Genomic DNA, 21,627 nt, shown 5'->3' with positions numbered 1-21,627 from the left:
GCAATAAGTGGTGACTCAAGAGCTAGATGTCAAACCAGATTGTTCAGACGTGATGATTAGTACGAACAAAAAATCAATCTGTTCTTAATATTGAATAAAACAGAGAAATTATATCACAGGGAAAAGAGGGAATCCAGGAGTTGAAATCCTAAAAAAAAAAAAAAATAATAATGTTTTTTGAAACAATCGACTAAGCGCCCTACATTGAACAAAAGCCTAAATGAACCAGATGAAACTGTGTCCCCTGCATGCATAAATAAAAGAACAACAATCACATCTGTTCAAGATATGTGATAATAGAAATAATAAAACACGTTCAACGTTTCATTATCAAGCTAGTGTACAGTCAAACCGTTTAATCAGACCAGCCTGCTATAGAGACAGAATTATCCAAACATTTGTATACAGTTCTGTGTACACAGTCATTTAATAGGATCACAATGATTGCATGGGGATGTACATCCGTGTCACAGATTACATTATAGAATTGTTTGTACATTTCACCTTTTGAAAGTAATATAAGCCCTCGACATGAGTCTCGGGATTTAATCCTCAAATTTAGACACTTGATGTTCAAGTCAGGATTTACCCAAGGGACGTAATTAGTATGTTTGAAATCTATTGGTTGATTTGAATTTAAACAAAGACATTTTTGAAAAGAGTTAGCGCCAGAGAATTGGCGGTAGTAAGAAAGTAAAAGTCAGTCGATAAAATAATGCCTTTGTAGTCAGTCACGTTTCTAGGAGCTCTGTTTGAAAAGCCTTTGTAATATGCTCATTGATTTGTAATTTGTACATAAACTGTACTTACGTTGTATTTAATAAAGTTCCAGAGTTTTGTTTTATCAAAGAATCGTCGATTGTCATTCTAGATCGTCATTTTTGTTAACTATTGAATTCAAGTAAAATCCCCGGCATAACAACACATCGTAACATCGTGCATGTTGTTACATCTGGCCCAAGTGTTGTTACATTGGCACTCTCCGACAAATAAAAGTTCATGGACAACTTTTAACGAAATTTATTCAAGATCTAGGACCAATTTCTAAAACTCTTCAAAGGAACTTCATTCTTATTTAACGGAGGACAGAATTTCTGTGTTTAACAGGTCAGTTGGTTATCGATAATTTATTTATAAAGATTTTCGTTAGAGTTACGTCTAACTCACGAAATCTATTATTATATGTAATTGGCAAAAGGAGTAAGACCAATATACATAATAACTGGCATTATTAAAAGACCAGTAAAGCAAATAACTGGCAATAAAGAAGACCAGTAAATCAAATAACTGGCATTATAAAGAAGACCAGTAAATCAAATAACTGGCATTATAAAGAAGACCAGTAAACAATCATTTGTGCAGCACAAAGTAAACAGAAGACCAGATTTAACCAACTGTTAAACCAGTAAAAAGTACATCGGCTCAATAGATCTATATATTCAATCATACGACTCCAGTAACTACAAGTCTACTGTCAAGAATTTATTAGCAAATTGAGGCTTCAAGAACTTTTTCATTATATTATTATTATATCTGAGATAAAGCCAAAATCCAGATATTGAACATTTTGCTCCAATACAAGAAACTAACAAAAAAATTAAATATGGCTTCCAGTGCTAGAACACAACGATTCTTCGAATTAATAGAATTAGCCAAAGAAAAGCATATCCCAAAACCAGACCAGTGGCAGTGGGCAGAGAAACAAGAAGAAAAAGAATACCAAGAGCAAGAATCTGAAAAACGCATGCAATTAGAAGAAAAAAAATTGCAAGACGCCGAGAAACAAAGGCAAGAAGCCGAGAAACAAAGGCAACATGAAAAAGAAAAAATGGAATTCGAAAAACAAAATAAAGAAAATAAAGAAAGCATTCCAATTCAAGGTCAATCAAATATGTTTGACAAATACAGATTAATGAACAAAATATCGGCTTTCAACGAAAACATTGACAATATGGACTCGTATCTCATAAGATTTGAAGAAATAGCTACAACATCCGGTCTACCTGAAGCACATTGGTCGAGCTCACTCCTTACCCTTTTGACTGGCAAAGCTGTCAACATTTGCTCACAACTGTCCATCAATGAACGCAGCACTTACTCTGATATCAAGGAAGCTCTACTGCGCCAATACGGAGCAACCTCAGCCAACTATAGAAAGAAATTCTATAATGAAAGGCCACAGCAAAATGATGATCCTCAAATTTTTGTAGCTAATATGTCAATGTGGTTTGATAGATGGGTATCCATGGCAAAAATAGAAGAAAGTTACCAAGCTCTTCGTCAACATATTATTATCGACAACATTACCCATGCTCACTCAGAAGATATTCAATCCTATATTATAGAGAGAAATCCTACTGATATCCAGACATTAACCAAGATCATCAGACAGTATAAAGCAGCCTATCCAAACAAGTCAATCAAACCATCTGTTGAAGAAAATTTTGTCTGCTTTGCTCAAGACAAAAATGCAAGATATAAGTCAGATGACAAAGTCAAATGCAACAAATGTCATAAACTAGGGCATTTCACGTCTCAATGCCGCAGCAAAACCACAGAATGTTCATTTTGCCATAAAAAGGGTCACCAAAATCATGAATGTTGGAAAAAACAGGCAGTCTCCAAAAATCAAAATTTTGATAGACCCACATCACCAACTCAAAGATACAGCAATAGAGAGCAATACAATCTCAACAAAGCACCTGGAAACAATAAACCAGATAACAACAAACCTCGCTACAGAAGTCATTCACAGGACTCCAGACCACAATATATGCCAAACAGAAGCTCATATAACAGAAGCTATTACAATGAGCACTCAACTATGACAGTCATTGCAAAGTCCAATGGTCTCAAATTTTATCCAGGCTTTGTAGGAGACAAGAAGGTGGAAGTTCTTCGTGACACCGGAAGCACGTCCACATTAGTACATGAACGCTTCGTACACGCAAACCGTTTCACAGGCAACCACGTCCAAGTCACTGCATTCAACGGAACTGTCAGCAAGTTACCTGAAGCCATCATTTATGTTACTACACCATTCTTCAGTGGTCAAACAAAAGCATTAGTAACACCCAATCTACCAGTGGACCTAATCATTGGAAACATAGAAGGAGTTAAAGAATGCACTCCTCAAGAACTTGCTGAATGTACAAATGCCATAGAGCAAGGGCAAAAATGTTTGGCAGTAATGACAAGATCCATGTCCAGACAACAACATTTGGCACCTGAACAAGTTAGCCAAAATAATCACATGGCTACCTCAGTTACTCAAGTTATGCAGAATGCAACAGAACCAGTTACTAGTCCAGTAGCCAGCAATAATCAAGAACATTCAACATGGACACCCCCAGTTACATCAAGCCCATCCCTACCGGTCATAAGTCCACCTCCAATTCCCGAATGTCCATTGTTGAACTTTGAAGAACAAGACGACATGCCCAGAGTCTCCAGCAATGATACAAGAAATCTAACTGGTCAAACTGAAGTCCATCAAGACAAGTCTCATGAACCAGAAGCAGATACTTATATTCAATCAACTTTGGCTATACCAGACAAAAGAAAAACTATGCAACTTGACTCTAACACTCATACAAGTATTCCTCATTTGAAAGAATGTGAGTCAACTCAAGAAGCCATTACAACCATGAACATTGGAAGTCAAAGAATATTACATGAACACATGAAATCAAGATATTTTACTCAAGGAGATCAAGTCAATCTACTGTTACCAGATTGGAGTAACAAGCTATTCTACAAATGGCAAGGTCCATTTACCATCACCAGAAAGATTTCCAACCTGCTTTATGAAATCAATGTCAACAAGTTTACCAGAGTATTTCATGTTCATATGTTTGAACATTACCATGAAACAGATAATGAAGACATCAAAGCAGAAGTTGAACATTTTACAAGCTTAGCAACTATTCCTGAGGAAGAAGAAACATCATCAACACCCATTCCTGAGATAGATGTTTTATTACCAACATCAAATAACATTGACATTCCCAAGGTCATCACTCTGGATGACATAGCACTACAAACAGTGAAGAACATTAAAGTGTTTCCAGACCATGCAGATTTCTTTACCAGTGTTTCTGAAACATTCCCATTACTGCAATTTGAAAACAACTCAGAAAGCAATAACATTGACAACACCAAGTTTCATCCTCCTTCTACTCAAGGGGCAACTTTTCTTCAGAAAGGAACAAATGAACTTCTTCAACATTACTGTATTGACCGATTGAACTCAGACATGTTCAGTCATTGCTCTATTGAACATTCTAATGCAAAGCATTCTGCTACCATTGTTCTACAGCGTCAAAGTTCATCAACCAGAAAATTGAGTTTTGGTTTCGGACAGTTCTTATTTTCACCAAACTCAAACGCGGTTCAATCAGACATTATCTGTGAGATCATTATGACATGGAGACAACAGCTTCATAAACTGAAAGACCTTTTCTTCAAGTTTAGAAAACGCACATGCACATCCATGTCGGCAATTCAGAAGGGTTCCGAACTTTACATTTCTACTCTACATATGTACTATAGCATATTTAGTGCCACTTGATCCATTATCATTCATACTCGTCAAGGAAGAACAGTATTCAGTTGTACTTAATCAATTAATTTGTCTACTCATTTTTCACAGGAGTTCTATATCAGATGTTATATTTATTTCAGCACCAAGCAACCCACTGAGGAAGGTCATTCATTCAAGATACTTCGTTTATTATGTTTCAGCATCTTTGCATATGACATGCATCAGACATTTTAATTTTTAAATCATGAGTATTTTATTTCAGGTATATTATTATTGCATATATCCTATTATGATAGTACAGATACATGACAGACAATTGGAATTTTTCATGTTGAGATTTAGATCACATTGAGTACTATTTTCTCAGAAGATTGTCATGTACTATCACAATTATTTTTTCTATGTCAATTTTTCATATGCAATATATTTTTCCATGTACACATTTTCACATTAGTACTAACCAAATGAGTTATATTGTCATATTTTAATTTCATCATGAAGCTTCATAACCTATTCAATTCAAGATTTAATTTATCCAAGTATTATGCTTTGTACAATTTTTGATATTGTTCATGACAAGCATTGTCTCATTTTCATAACCACTTGAATAGTGAGACAGGTATTCAAAATCATCAATAATTTTATTCACTGCATTTACATTTTTCTATTATTGTCGTTATCTCCAAGTTGACTTTATCTTGTCATATGTTACCTCATCCATTTTTCTATAGTTTCATGTATGGTATTTTATGTATACATATGAGCATTTCTATTACCATACAAATGCTAAATGGAGAGGGGGGTAATATGTCACAGATTACATTATAGAATTGTTTGTACATTTCACCTTTTGAAAGTAATATAAGCCCTCGACATGAGTCTCGGGATTTAATCCTCAAATTTAGACACTTGATGTTCAAGTCAGGATTTACCCAAGGGACGTAATTAGTATGTTTGAAATCTATTGGTTGATTTGAATTTAAACAAAGACATTTTTGAAAAGAGTTAGCGCCAGAGAATTGGCGGTAGTAAGAAAGTAAAAGTCAGTCGATAAAATAATGCCTTTGTAGTCAGTCACGTTTCTAGGAGCTCTGTTTGAAAAGCCTTTGTAATATGCTCATTGATTTGTAATTTGTACATAAACTGTACTTACGTTGTATTTAATAAAGTTCCAGAGTTTTGTTTTATCAAAGAATCGTCGATTGTCATTCTAGATCGTCATTTTTGTTAACTATTGAATTCAAGTAAAATCCCCGGCATAACAACACATCGTAACATCGTGCATGTTGTTACATCTGGCCCAAGTGTTGTTACAATCCGATTCTACGAAATCGACTGTATTTATCGTCATACTAATCATAGCTATCGTTTTTTCATCACTGAACGACCTCAAAAGTATTTATCAAACATTGCTAAACCTAAAAGCCGCATGACTAAAACTATATTGTTTCTTACTAGTGAATGCTGAGTTCCTATTAATATTTCAACTTTTCTTTAACAAGTCAATGACTTCCTCCAAATGTTCAGCTTTGAGAAAAACAAAAAACTAAACAGAAGGAACGAATGCAGGACTTGCTCAAGTCCAGAGGATATTGTCACAGCTCCCTTTCAACTGTTGAACTGATCAGGAGCATTCAAAAACCAACACTACAGTGGACGTAAGCGTTTGCTAGCAAGCAAACGATGTAAGCCGCTTTAGTTGTGCAAAGCCCCTTGAATGAAATGACTTTCAGTGGGCAGGAGCAAGAGATTTGACTTTACTAATCACAATCAGAATGCGAACTTCACCCCCGATCCCTGTTTAGTTCTGATTCCTTCGTGTTCTTCAACTAGACCACTGCACTAGATGCTATGAGAAACGTTTCATTCGGAGGGGTGACAAACAAACAAAAAAAAAACTTAGACTAAATGACTTCCACTCACATCGAGAGTCATTGGAGACGTGGCAAATAGGAAGGTCACATACTTATAGCAAATAAATATAAAAAAATGGACACGCAGACAATGCCTTAATATATTAAAGCATTCCATAGTTTATCATTGACAAGAAATAGGTCAAGAAGCAATGTACCTAGGCCTGTGGAGGGGCGATCTCTACGCGGGCCCCAATTTCAATCATTACCAGAACGAGATGCCTGTCTCTCTCTTACTGCTCCATGAACCGATTGCCCAACTAAGTTGTCTGCTGGGAGAGAGGGGTGGGCAGGAAGACAGGGAGGGGAAAAAAAAGAGAGGGTGGTGGTGTGGGTGTTATTTGACATGAAACCGTCCGTTTCCATGGTGACGATGATGCACCCATACTAGCTTTCGCATTGATGTTCCTTTTTCTCTTCTTTGGACATTTTCCTCCAACAGCAACGATGGGATGCAGGGAGTTGAAGTGTATTTTTTTATATCAAGGGAGGGGAGTCCGGCATTTAATTAAAGACATTTAGACAGCACGCCTCGCTTGCTGATGGATTCCTTCCCCCGCCCCCCCCCCCCCCCAACAATGTGTTGATACATGTGCTTTTCGTGTCAGTTGAATCCCTTATTTCAAACAACAAAGCGACAACCTAGACCGAGACCATCTCAAACGTAGACATCAGCACTTCATCAAACCCAGGCGTACAGACTACATAGATTACACCGAGTAATTTTTAAACTAAATATTTAGATATAATATATACAGATGAGTATAGAAAATACATTGAAAGATAACAAAACTTTACTACAAAACCAAGGCAGTAGTAAATGACTTAGGTGAAAGGGTTTGGCTAAAATAATGTTAATGAAGAAATATAAAAAAAAAACCAACAAAGAAACCCATTTCTATGTCATAATTAATGCAAATTAAATGTTTCATCATATGAGCAGCTTGATGATGACATGACCTTGTGAATTATAGCTCAAAAATATATTTACAAGAGTGAATCAAGATGGAAGCTAGGAATTAGGTAAATTACATAGCATGAATTTAGCCAGCTGTCATGAATAGCTAACACATTGCCAAAGTAAAAGAAGATGATCATTGTTCTGGCCACCAAAACTTCTTTCACATTTGGCAACTAAAAAAAAAAAAAAAAAAAAAAAAGCAAGACAGCAAAAAAACCTAAGAAAGGTTAAGTCCTAAAGGAAACGACTTTTTAAGCTTTTAGAAAATGCTTTGTATTCATTAACTCTGTAAAAACTTATGGTAAAATAAAGAAGATATTTAATAAAATAATAGGACAGGAGTCAATGGGCACATAAGGTCCACATGTATGTTTAAAAAACTGTGATTGCTAGTTTGCAGTCAATTAAGATTACACTTTATAATTTTAAGAAAAAAAAATGATTTCCAATGACAAATAACCAAAGAGAAATCAGAACAAACAAATGAAACAATTGGGTTGAGAGAAGCAACAGAGGAGCTTTGTAATCCTAAAACCATTTTTTTTCTTCACCAAAGTGTTTGATAAGTGTTACTTATTAATTGTAAAACTTGTACATGAGATACTAACATTTACAATTTATATATTAAAATTCTATCAGAACATTAATCCAGCTGGCCCTAACCAAACTCAGCATTTTTCCAAGGATCCCATTCTCAGTGTTCTCGTGCTATCAAAACTAAAAGCACCTTGTAATATCCTTAAATTCTAGGTCCACAGTAAGGCTGCATTTTTTGTGTGGGGGCTCCTCTCAGGACAAAGAAGTGCAAGCCTAATTACAACAGTGTTTTCATATCTGTGAAATCTTTGTATGTGGACAACTGCATTACATTGGCCACAATGTTCATAATCTTTTGTATCTCTATTCAAATAGGTAACAAGTCATTAGCCATACTTGGCCGTTTCTAGAATGGACATCTTATGGAATATATATGTGGGAGTTTAGCATCTAGCATCTAACCAGTAAATCTAAACATTTTAGATATGGTGCCTTCATATATAGGGATTTACATCTGGCCAAATCTTTCCCAGACATAACAGCTGTTCAGAAAAGACGATGGAAGGGATCTTCTGTAGGCCTAGAGCTCCAAGAGTCTTCAATTCACCTCTTTCAATAAAAGATGAAGAATATACATACATGCCCAACACACTACTCTATACAAGGGGTTCACTTGATATTCGGCTGGAGCTGGATACCTACATATCTTGTGTTGCTGAGCATTTTGCAAACTGTTAAATAACATACTATACTTATATTCGTAATAATTGTTTTCCTTTAAATTACCTTATTGCTTTAAACTCCGATAATGATTGATGAATTAAAGCTTAACAGTATTTATAAACAGATATGCATATCACAAACTAATCTGTGAAGCATGAGTGTGTGTATATGTATGAGTCCACCAACTGTAAAGGGGTGTGTGGCATGCAGTGGCGTAGCATCCATGGCATGAAGGGGCTCAATGAACCCGGGCCCACAACCATTAGGGGCCCACTGCGCTTGGGCCCATGACTCTTGACTTGAGAATTTGGGGGTGACACCAAAGTGAAAAAATAAATTCACTTTTGTAAAAAACAATTAAAAAATAGAATTTAAAAAGCTCCTTCAAAATATCCTGAACGTTGTATCAAAATTTATATTAATTTCAAACGTGTTTTAAGCTTTAATGTAAGGATATGCTTTTTATTAAGTTTTGTAAATTGTAATGGTGGCTAGCCCTAATTGTTTGTTCAAGGTGACAATTGTTTCCATATCATCCCATTCTTTTTTTCCCTTGTCTTGTATTCGTTTTGTATTTAAAATATGTAATATAATCATTTCATTTTACTCTAAACTATGTGTCTTTTTTTTCCAATCTGAGTGTTCAGGCTGATCTGTTAGCTAGTAGACGCACCAACAAAATCTTAACTATGAACAATTTTGGATCTTCGCTCTTTCTAATGAGCTTGAAAATCTGATCTTGTTTTGACCACTCGCTAATGCTCCTATATATGCGACTATGACTTTATAATTGATAAACTCCATCGGGTATATTACAATGAACAGTGTATTTGATCATGAACTATACACAACTTCTCAATAACATTGACTGCTCAGCGTAAATGCGTTAACCTGTTTTGTCTTGTGAGTTATTGTAAGTGAAAGTATAATCTGGTAGTCTGATATAAAGAAAATTAGACTGACATAAAAAACAACAACTATAGAATCCGAAGAAGTTTACATTGTGAAATAGTGTAAGACATTCAATCAAGACGATGCGTCCTCGAAAGTCTTCATTGCATTGTTTTGTTGTCTTCTGTATTGTATACAAAATGTTAATGTAATCATTATATCAGAATAAAAAGAGATGAAATCTAAACAAAATAATAATATTAAATATTTAGCAAGCCAAAGAAACATCAGAGTGTTAACATAGGAATTGTTCCAGTTGAAGATGCTTGTGCTATTGCAATTAAGGAGGTAACCGAACTGGGGAGCAGGTTTATAACAAGATGTTTAAAGATAGACAGATCACTAAATTGATCATGGAATAGTGTCTTTCACTGACCAATGCTTAGTATTTGGTTGAAACTTGGTTCATTGCTCTTAAAGAAATTTAACGCCATCTATTTATACAAAAACATCAAAAAATTGCTATGAATATTCAAATTTGACAGGAAATCAAAGCCTAACAGATTCAAAACGAGATAATATATCTGTTGGGCAATGCAGTTCTGGAAAAAATACTGGTACTATAGGATATCAATTCTGTAACATTTTTCTCTTTCATTGGTGGCAGCGCTCAAGACAAATAAAATGTTATCAAATTCGTATTATTTTATTGATACTGTTTAGTGATCTCCGATGACGGAACATCCAAAGAAATAGAAATTAGATAGTCATTTTTAGGTTTTCATATATATGTGAGTATCAAACGTCAGCAGAATTTGCTGAACAAATGCACCAAGTAATTAAAAAAACAACAACATTTATCCTTAAATAAACTACTGGGCTAAAGCTATGAAGGTGCTTCCAATATGATTGGATACTAGAATGGCCTTTGTTTCATCAGAAGAAGCCGCTCGCGCATTAAGAAATAGATGCACTGGTTTCTTACTTTGCTACTTAGAAGGCCAGAGAAATGTTCAGTAAATAAATATTCGATCTATTTACTGTTAAATAATGGACGTAGGACTAGATACTAGTATCAATGTTTGAAAGCGTGACACCTGGAAGTATTTTAGGAATGTCAAAGTGTAGAATGGGAACTTGGACTCATTTCTTTATATATTTGAAACTCTGTTAACTTGTTTCATTCTGTTTAAAAATTGTACAAACATTGACTTTTAATTCGTGTTGAAGTTATAACAGAGTCAATCGTAATAAGATGATTAAAAAGCTACTTTACTTGTATTGGAATGTATTTTGGTCAATGTACCAATACATTCAAATTACTCAATTGTTTTGTCTTACATTGTATTTGTCTTATTGGGGGAGGGGGCCCACCAATATATCATTGAACCCAGGCCCACGGGTATCATGCTACGCCACTGGTGGCATGGACAATGTAAAATACGTAAATATATATTGAACTAGTTACTAATGTAAATCTCTTTAAGGTAAAGTGCAATCTGGCTTGTATAGTGTTCCGATGTATGTGTTCATGAATTTCAGCAACAATTGGTCATCAGGCTTGTAATTTAAAGTCCAAGGACTGCTTCTTGTTCTGGCTTCAAGGGCTTAATACTGATAGTAACTTCTAGTTAATAGTTAGAATCTGAAGCGTTGTAGGTCAATATTTATTGTTTTAGATTAATTCATTTGCGGTAAACGATATTTTATTAACTTATTTATAGCTTGGACCTTAGATGATGCCGAAGCATAGATTAAATTATAATCTGGTCTATTATTGAGATCTATGTTTAAAACTACTGTTATATAGATCTAAGAACATTTAAAAAAAAAGCAAATAGAGAAGAAAACAATTCTTCCACACCCTCGACTTATTTTTACAACCTGGTGAGATAGACGTAGTGGGCCTACACATGTAGTCCTGGTGTAGTGTGTATAGTTGATGGTGTTGACAATCACATGTTTTGTCTGGTTATCCCTGTTGAGGTGTGGCTTACTTTTACTTAAGATCTTTTACAATGTAGTAAAGACAGGAACTTTATGAAGAAAAAAAAATAAGTGAACACTATCTCAGCCCCCCTCCCAATAAATAAAATTTCCTATTGTTTACAGTATACAGGGTTATAGAGCATTATTACAAATTTTCCAAAAACAACAATTGATGATAATGCTAGAGGGGGTAAATAAATAGTTCTAAAAAAAAGTTTGGCTTCTATAAATCAAATTATTGATGTAGAACAAAGTTTATAAAATCTTGACTCCAAATAAAAATCTTTTTTTTTTTTTTTTTTAGAGACATTCAGTCTTCGGTTTAATTTTCTACTATTTAAACTATTTACTATTAAATGCAATTCTTTACTGTTTTTGAATAGGAGGGGAAAATCAGTGAATCATGAATCAGTGATTTATAATATTATGTCACTTTGTACATTTTACTTCTAATTACTTATGCCTATGACTTAATTATTGTCTATTTTGAAGAAACATCTCCGTAATTTATATGATTTTTAGATAGCAAAAAAAAAATATATTGCTGTTTGTAAGGTTTTTGAATAGATTATTTATAAATATTTCTTCGCGTCACTACTCCTGTCCTTAGTGAATTTCATTGCTAATAAAAGCATGTGATGTTAAATTTGTGGTTTTAAAAAAAAAGACTTCGCTAAAAGATAAAATAACAATGTTTTTACACACCTGAGTCGTTCATTTTCTTTATCTGACACAAATCCTTAAATGTAACAAATCAATCACTTAAAACACATTGAATGGTTGATAAGATGCAAAGAACATTATCTGAAAAATGAAATAAAATAATAAATTACACATTTGAAAATGATGTCCTAATAAAAAATTATTGATACATATGGGTGAATACCTATCAGTTTAGACTATAAAAAAGAAAATTATTCTGCAGCTTTAATTCAAAATGAATGTGGCTGAGTGGTTCAAGTTTGAATATTGATGAAGATTACAGACAGATTGAGATGACTCATATAAAGTTTGCTAATCATCCAAGCAGTAAGGAAACCTTTTTTCAGAAACCCCCACATGAAAAAAAAAAAAAAACTAAAAAAACTAAAAAAAAAAAAAGATTGAAAGTGAATGAATGAACTTGCTTCAAAACCATTCTCATATCTTTGGTACTCTATTAATCCTGAATCAGCCAGGAAAAATAACGACTTAGCAGAGTTTAAATGATCGATTAAGATGCATTCATGACTAGATTGACTCATGAAATGCGTAGGACGTAATTATCTTGTTATTAAAGTAATGTCTGTAGTATATATAGGATAAGAAGATAAGAAGAAGACCTATTGCAGACAAACTTTGACCACTACCATTGCCTTGTCAAGCAAGCATCCCCTCAGAGTCTGCAAAGCATTTATACTAGAATAAAAAGTTAAGCTTTATAAAGTCTAAAAATATAATAATGCCAATAAACTAAGCTCATTTCTGATAAATTCAATGAAAAAAAATCAACAAGCATGTCAAGTCCTGCAAAATCAGTATCACCAGTTTTTTGTTAACTCTCAGTTGAGCAGACTAACACAACTATGGCGAAGGCCAATATCTTTCTTTTACTAATTTACATTTATTATTATATAAGTCTAGATATTATTTATGTTAACTTCAGGGAACATTACCAGGAAAAAGAAAAGGCAGACAAGATAAAAAAATGGACAGGCCTGCCATTGAAAGAGGATGTATCCAAGGCAAAAGACAGAGCGGAATGAAGAAAGACAGTTGACAAATCTTGAGTGGTGCCCCAGCAGTCTAGCAAACTAAGAGTAAGAGATAAGTGAAGGTGAATATAAATTTAGAATTTAAATATTTCAAGACTAGAGATCTAGACCTCTATTATTTATTTTCTGCAATTATATTCTCTTTTATAAGACAGATCTAACTCTATTTAGACTCCAAGAATATGTCGAGAAGTAAATTTACCAAAATGATATAAAATCTAAATCAGTAAATGTAATACTTATGTGGATCTAGTCATTCTAGAGAAATCTAGAAATTCTAATTCTAAAAAGATCTAGTCTAGATTTTAGATTATTCTAGCTAGACTATTGCCAGTATTGCTCAATCTATATGACTATATTACTATAATAGACAGACTTGTGAGATTAATATTCAATAGATAACTATATAAGATCTTCTGATATAGAGATCTAAAATTATTATTTGAAAAAAAAAAGTATACATTATTATTTATATGGATCTAGATCTATCTAGAATAGATAATAATAATACATGATTACATCATAATAATTAAATAGTATCTATATAGAGTGAGTCTTATACTAGACTATCACCTATAATAAAAATAATACTAGATCTAGACATCTAGTTTAAACTCAAATTTAATAATTATAAACTGATTTTATTAAACAATAATTACTAGATTACTAGATCTAGATCTATCTAGACTAGACTTAAAAGTACTTATAAAAATATTAACCTAATTAACCTAATATAGATCTAATAATAATATTAATAATAAATTATTATTATTAATATTATAGATCTAAAATTAGTAAAATAATTAGATCTATATTCTATAAATAGAATCTATAATATAATAAAATATCATAAATCATCTATATTAATATTATCTATGTCTATATATACTTATTTATATAGTACATAAGTATATATTATAAAAAAAAAAAAAAATTGTATATATAATAATATATGACAGGTCTATAGTCTATAGTTATAGTATAGTTAAACAGTATACTTAGGTATACTAAATCAGCCCTACATAACTGTTACTGATATACTTAGATTTATTCTATTCTAGATCTTCCTGTGATACTTAACAAGTTTAAAATTTATAAAAATGTGTTAATTCATAAAATGTTTACAGAGATTTTTTTTTTTTTACTTTTGATCATCAATGTCGCCATATTGAAAACTGCGTAGTCAGTGTAAACAAAGAAAAAAAGCCCTCGCTTTAGGACGCTGCAAATGGGGAAGCAAATTAAAGAAAGAAGGAGATTATAACCAATATGTTGGATAACTTAATCAACTATATACATCACTAATTATTAAGATCATAGTAGAAGGCAAAGATCATGTTCATCTCAGTAAAGTCCGACGTGGCTGAACGTCATTTTCCCGCGAGCGTCACATTGAAGCGACAGATGATGTATTTTAATTGAAATTTAGCTTTGGTTGTGTTTATTATGCTTTAAAAAATATAAAGATGTGTTTGAACTAACTAGGAAAGGGTAAATGATACTATCATCAGCTATTTACAAAATGTAAACAAAGATATAAACAAAACAATGCAACTTACCAACTTTGTTAAATTTTATGGACACTAGCCAAAAGATGAGGGATGCACGATGCTCTGAAAACGGAAGTAGTACATCACGTGATCACGCTACTGCAGCCGATAGATACATTGACATTCCATTTATCATGTTTTCAAAATTATTTTTTGTAAAGTTCAAAATTAATTAGCTAATCAAAAAGTTGTAATACTGCAGGCATTCATATATACATTATTTCAAGCTCGTGTGAATTTTATCTAGTCATATATTTTCTTCAAACTTTGTAGAATGTTAAATTTCCCAATTACTACCGACACAGATGAATGATTCAACAGCCATGGATGACACAGTGTTGTACCTCAGAGGATCATTTGCCTACTAGATAACTCTATGTTGCCAAGACAACCAGTTTTATCTGTTCCTTTTCTTTTCAACTGAATCTTTTTAGTTTTTTTTTTTTTGTTTTTTTTTATTTATTTTGTCAACAAAGCCCCAAAAATGTGCAAACTTGTTTTTGTTAATTTCACGATGCTGTGTATGTCTTGTAACCTTTATTAATTTTAAATACTTTTTTTTTTAAAGGAGAAAGAAATAAACTTTGCAGGGTCTAGGACAGCGGTTCTCAAACTATTGGTGGGCCGCCCTATCCTCCCACAGGCGGTCAAGGTTGTTTGCCAGGGTGTCACTTTACAGTACTTATTAGACCATGGATTTTATTTATTTATTTTGCCTGACATTATACAGATATTTTCTATTTGATAGTTTTTTTTTTTTTGTTGTTGTTTTTTTAAACTACAATTGCCATTCGAGGTTAGATGTATACAACTGAATCACATTTTCAAACATTTTAATTGTCAATTTCAAAATGAAAATACAGTATGGATCTACATTTCAGATATTTAGGTCATACTATCTATAAGTATAACCATATTATAAATCACAGGCTACAACGCTACATGTATTCGGCTTATGAATGGTTATTATGGTCAAGATTTGTAAAAAGGGGTCGCAGAACTATAAAGGTTACGAAACTATGGTCTAGGTCTCTATTATAGGATGTTACTGGATTTGAGTCTATTATTATGTTAGCGGTAGGCCTAATCCAAAAAGTTCAACGTCACCACTAATATCTACTACCAACAGCGTCCGCGTGGGATACTCCCTCAAATATCTTGTTATCCACACCTTTGTCGATGCTGGTGGTGATGATGATCTAGATCAGCGGTTCAGCTCGGTAACCCCTTTTTACAATCCCCCACTCTGCCGCGACCCCCCCCCCCCCCAAACACACACATACAGCAATAGAAGAGTAGACAATAACAATCCATATTTTCGATGGTCTTAGGCGACCCCTGATCTAGCTAGGAATTAGCCCTCATTTGGGGGTCCGGGGGCTTGACCTCTTTAGGGGCCCCTGCATTTTGACATTCGACATCATGACATGGCGTAGGCTGATATTTAATATTTAATGTAAAAAAATGTGAACACTCATTTGGAGGCACCCCTTTTGAGGACCCGGGAGTACTTTCAAATTCTTCCCCATCCCCCGCCATAGCTACGCCACTGCTTTTAATTAATTTTTAGCTTAATGTGTGTGTTTTTCCTCTACAAAGTCTTGCATTATTATAGATTAATTTAAAATCAAAAGTGAACGACACATATTTCAATCACAACATGTCGAAGATCATTCTCAAAACTCTCCTGCAAAGGAGCATACGTTAAGGAGGGTATGATTGGTGCCGTACGTGACTCCAATGTCCATTAATCAGCGTAGCACTAGGAAGTGCACTGTTTTTCTCTCAGAGGAATATTTGTATGTATATAGATTATTCTCCTGGAAGGGTTTAAAGAGCTAGTTAAGCTGCAAACTATAGTTCCTATTTGTAACTTGTGATAGTTGCATGGTTTACACCTGCTATATAACAGAAAAAAAATGTGGATAATACTTCTCCCTCCAGCGTGCATCTGATTGGCCCAATATAAAGTAGCACTAATAAAAGGCAAACTTTAGTCTATATTTTTTCAACATAACAGGCTCCTTGTGTTGTGATGGCTATCTCTTTCTTGTTCGCTTTGTTGAGACAATAGACTTAAATTCATGGGCGTAACCACCGGATGAAACCCACACCCCCCCCCACCCGAAATGAAATACATCCCCCAAGACGAGGTGGAATTTTATGGCTGTTTTTTTTTTATTATTATTATTTAATTTTGTTTAATGTGGGTGAGATTTTAATGTTAAATCATCACTTGCACCAGCTCAGCGGGAAACGGGGGGGGGGTGAGTATTAAATTCGCCCTCCAGGGGGTTTTGAGGTTAAAACCCACCTTTTCAATAAAACCAAAAATAAAGCAAAAGATAGACACCAAATTCCATGAGCATAGCCGGGGGGGGGTGTGAGTTTAAACACCCCTTCAAAGTATTTTTTTACGTTAAAACCCCCTCTTCAATATAAAACTAAAGCAAACTACAGTCACCAAATTCTGTAAGCATTGCCTAAGGGGTGGGGGCTTAAAATAAAAAAAATTCAAAGTAGCTTAAAAGGGGTTTTATGGTTACCCTTTCCTCTCCAATAAAAAAAAAAATAAAAATAAAGCAAAACTAGAGTTATCAATTACTAGCAGTCGCTAGGCATCATTGATAAAGTACAGTGAATAGAAGAATTGAATTTGACCTATTTATTTTTAAATAGAAGCGTATAAGAACAATGCACTGTTGATACCTCAGAATATGCATTTTTTTTTAGTTTCAAATACCGGAAATAGCTAATGCTGGCGCGCGGCTGTTACCCGTACCCCGCTGCTCACAGCTCTACCCCAGAACTCCTAGCTGACAAGGGCGGGGTGTCTGTCTCCTGTCGCTACACTAACTTCAAGAAGTAGCCTACCTATTCTAGGATAGAACCAGTGGCGTAACTAAGGATGGGGGGGGGGGGGGGGGTCCGAAATTTATTTGTAAATACATAAATTAATATATTTGATTGACAAATAGTGTCAACGGGTGTCTTTTTTTAATCAACATTTATGGATTAAATTTATCACAAAGACTCAACCTAGATATTTTAAAAATATTTTTGCCGCAGAGATCAGTTTTTAAAGGTGAAATTAATAATCCATTTTAAACTTTGTTGCCACGAATAAAACTGCATGATATACAGCGAATTCCAGGTATCTTGTTACATTTACTAATAATAGATCTAAATGGCGAGTATTATATGGCTACACTAATTAACCTTGAAGCAAAATTTACAGAATCGAGTATAACTAAAAGTTATTCTTAACAATGCTAAAATTGTCCATTATTCGGGTTTGGCGTCTATAATTTCAGAATTAAACTTCACACTCGAGTTATTACCCCTTTATTCATCTTTCCTCAATCCAATGGAAACTCTCTCTTTTTATTTACATCTAATGATCTAATCCTTTTGCTTTCGCACAAAACATAAACAAAAAATAATGACGTATTATCATATAATATTAATACATCCTTCCTATTGAAGTTACTATCACACCCTTCCTTTTAAAGTTCTTAATAGTGATATCTACTAGCAGGGCCGGCCCTAGCATTTGCGGGGCCCTATGCGAAACGGATCGCGCGGGGCCTAGTCTGGGTAGGGATAAGCATAATGTCAAAATTATTATTTTTTTAATTAGAAAATAGGCCTACTTTCGTCTTTCCAATAATTTTTTATCAAATGAAAGCTTGCAATGCCAATTTTTATTTATTGGCACCCCAAAACGTCAATTTCGTCTATTCTTCAGGAGATTTGAATAAATTCAAAAAAAGTTCAGGACTTTATCGTATATTTTGCCTTTTCATGAGATTTCCTGGAGGCCCTGAAAAATCAGGAGGTCGCGAAAACCCTGTTATTTTATATACGTTATAATTGTTTAATTTAATAATGTACACTTGGAATTAGCGCGGGGCCTATGAAAGCGCGGCGCCCACTGCGACCGGCACTGTCTACTAGGAACTTTAACAATTCGTCCACTTCTGGTTGTCTTGACTGAACAAGTTCTCTAGACGTTGGTCTATAACTGTCTGTTTCGTTTGTAGCAACAGTTTGCAGTTCTTTGTCTTCATCGATATCATAGTACACAGAGATGTCTTCATCGAAACTCTTATTTAAAAAGCGTTGATTTCTTCTGTATGTTATTCCATTGTTTGTCTTTATGATGTAAGATCTGGGTGCTGAATTTTTTTTTATGACAACTGCTTTCTGCCATGTTTGACCTAGACGAACTCTCAGACAGAATAATCTTTAGGTAGTCTTGCTTTTGCATCGTATTTCACTTAGCTTTTCATCTGTCGTTCGTTGAGTAATGTCTCTGCATTTTCAGCTACCAATGGTTTCAATAGTTTGTGATCAGTTGGAATGATTCCCTGAGTCTTCTACTCGTCAGCAGTTGTGATGGTGAATACGGCAGTCCACTTATCGGAGTATTTCTATACTCGAGCATAACGAGATATGGATCTTTCCCACTTTTGTATACTCTGAATCCTTTTGCTTTCGCACAAAACATAAACAACCAACAATGACGTAATGCCATATAATATTAGCACAGAATCTTCTTCATGAAGTGGAAAATTACGAATTTTTTGCCTATCTTGAATTCTGGTCAAAGCTCCTGTGCCCAATTAATATAGTTCGGAAGAAACTAAAAAAGTCTGGACTGCATATACAGGAATCTGCTAAAGAAATTAGTACCCTTTCATGCTTTCTGCAAAATGATGAGAAACTGACAAAAACCCAATCTATCGAAAAAGCAAAAGAAGGTAGTGAATACTATGGATTCCCTGTAATCAAAACAACCATATGAAAGAAAAGACTTGATGGGAAGTTGAGTTCTAATGTAGGACTGTCAATACAACTGCAATTCAAACGTGTTGCGACAGAAGTGCTGGACAGATTTCATATGGAGATGAAGGGCAGATTCCAAAGGCTGGAAAGAAAATGGATACATTTGGGATTCTTCTTGAACCAAGACACCTGTTAGAAGACACGCTTGTGACAAACTGTGCTACTTTTCCTGTTTGTATGATGAAATAAATGGAAAATCGCTTTTTCAATGATGTCATTGATGCACGAGCACTTTTCATCAACAAACAGTAATACAATCACCAATAGACATATTGAGGAAACAGGCTTCATATGAGAATTACGTGTGCTCAGACTTTGCAACCTCCTCCGAATACCGCTAACTCAGGCCACTTCCATTACTTTATGTGAGAGATCATTCTCAAAGCTCAAGCTCATCAAAAAGTATCTCAGGAGCACAATGACGCAAGAAAGGCTTATCATGGTTTTAATGTCAGTGAAGTCACAAATACTAGAAAGTATCGATGTAGTTGATGTTATAGATGTCTTTGCTGCACAGAATGCACGACGTGAAGCGATATCAATTTAGATTTGTCACTTGTGCATTATTTAACTAATAAACAACGGTATTATTCATTAAAAGAGTCTTGATGATTACTTTTTGTTAAGTTTACTGATATACTGAACCAATTTGATTTGGGGCTTATATATTTTTGCGTACATTATCTCATGTCATATGTCGAATGTCAAAATGCAAGGGGCCCCCAAAGATGTCAATCCCCCGGGCCCCCAAATCCCTAGTTACGCCCCTGGATAGGACTACCAAAAAAAAGTCATGAAATGCGTAGGACATAGGCCTAATTATCTTCTTTTTAGAAGTAATACTAGTAGTCAAATATCAAAGATAAGAAAAGAAAGAATGAAAGGTAATAATGTAATGAAGATCAATTACGTCTATACACGCACACAAACACATATAGAGAAAAAATTAACCCCCCCCCCCAAAAAAAAAAAATCATGGCTACCCCCATACTTAAATTATGTAGCATCTTTTTCAAAAGGCGAAGACAGAGGTGTCAACTACGTTTTCTTACAGTAATCTATTGCCTTCATCAAAATTCACCAGACTGGGACCATTTGTTACATTAGATTTCAGTGCATCAGATGTAGGTTCAAATCTTCTGAGCCCTCGACCCACCCAATATCTCACAACCATCTAATCCAAAACCAGCAATAATAGAAGGGCCCTAGGGTTTACAACATGAGAAACAAGTAGGCCTTCCGTAGACTGTAGTCAAAAGTAGACTTTAAATAATCATGAAATTAGACCCACATTGAAAAAATAATCCTTTAAATTGTTATATCAACACATTTTACTACGTTGGCCTAGAATCAGCGAAATTCGACATTCGAATCATAAACATCCCATCGTATTTCTAATAAAGTCTCAATCATCTCGTCCCCCAACTCAATACACGTATTTTGGTCTGTGCCACAAGCAATAGACTCTTGACATTTTTACGAGGCACTTTATAACGTGTGTGTGTGTGTGTGTGTGTGTGTTACCAATGTGCGTATAAAAGAACATGCTGGCCTCTGCTCTGATTACGATTTGAGGTCAGGTCATGACTCGGATGAGAAGCAATGACAATTAGCCTACATGTATAGGCTCGCTCATAAGCGGGATTTTCGAAGATGACATTGTCCTTTTGTGTGTAATAACCCATGCGTAACATTAGCCAATGTTTGTTCTGTCCTTCCCTCTCCCATAAGTCCCATGTTCCTCAGTACAAAATAATACGGTATCCACCAATGGTTTTCTTATAGATCTAGCTTGGTCACTCAATTACGATACGCCTAATTGACGCTTGTCCAGCGAGCCACGTCTGAATTGAAAGCAGGTCATTATGACCAACTGAAAAGCCGGATCGCCAAGGTGGTGTTTGGATTGTTTTGATTC

The 21,627-nt window shown here is 34.5% G+C and overlaps 1 protein-coding gene across 1 annotated transcript in view; it reads right to left on the bottom strand.

The window, feature by feature from the left end:
* The window catches only part of LOC106069188 (forkhead box protein N3-like), a 32,621-nt gene extending 16,977 nt beyond the window's left edge, over positions 1-15,644 (bottom strand). The window contains exons 1-2 of the mRNA XM_013228798.2: positions 14,871-15,644; positions 12,263-12,361 (exon numbers count right to left, since the gene is read on the bottom strand). Of these exons, the coding sequence (XP_013084252.2) occupies positions 12,263-12,275 (13 nt within the window). The 5' untranslated portion in view covers positions 12,276-12,361; positions 14,871-15,644. The remainder of the gene's footprint in view (positions 1-12,262; positions 12,362-14,870) is intronic.
* Between the last annotated feature and the right edge of the window lie 5,983 nt (positions 15,645-21,627).

The sequence above is a fragment of the Biomphalaria glabrata genome, chromosome 3, assembly GCF_947242115.1.
Source record: "Biomphalaria glabrata chromosome 3, xgBioGlab47.1, whole genome shotgun sequence".
In the NCBI taxonomy this organism is placed as follows: Eukaryota; Metazoa; Mollusca; class Gastropoda; family Planorbidae; genus Biomphalaria; species Biomphalaria glabrata.
This window is presented reverse-complemented; position numbering and strand designations above follow the sequence as displayed.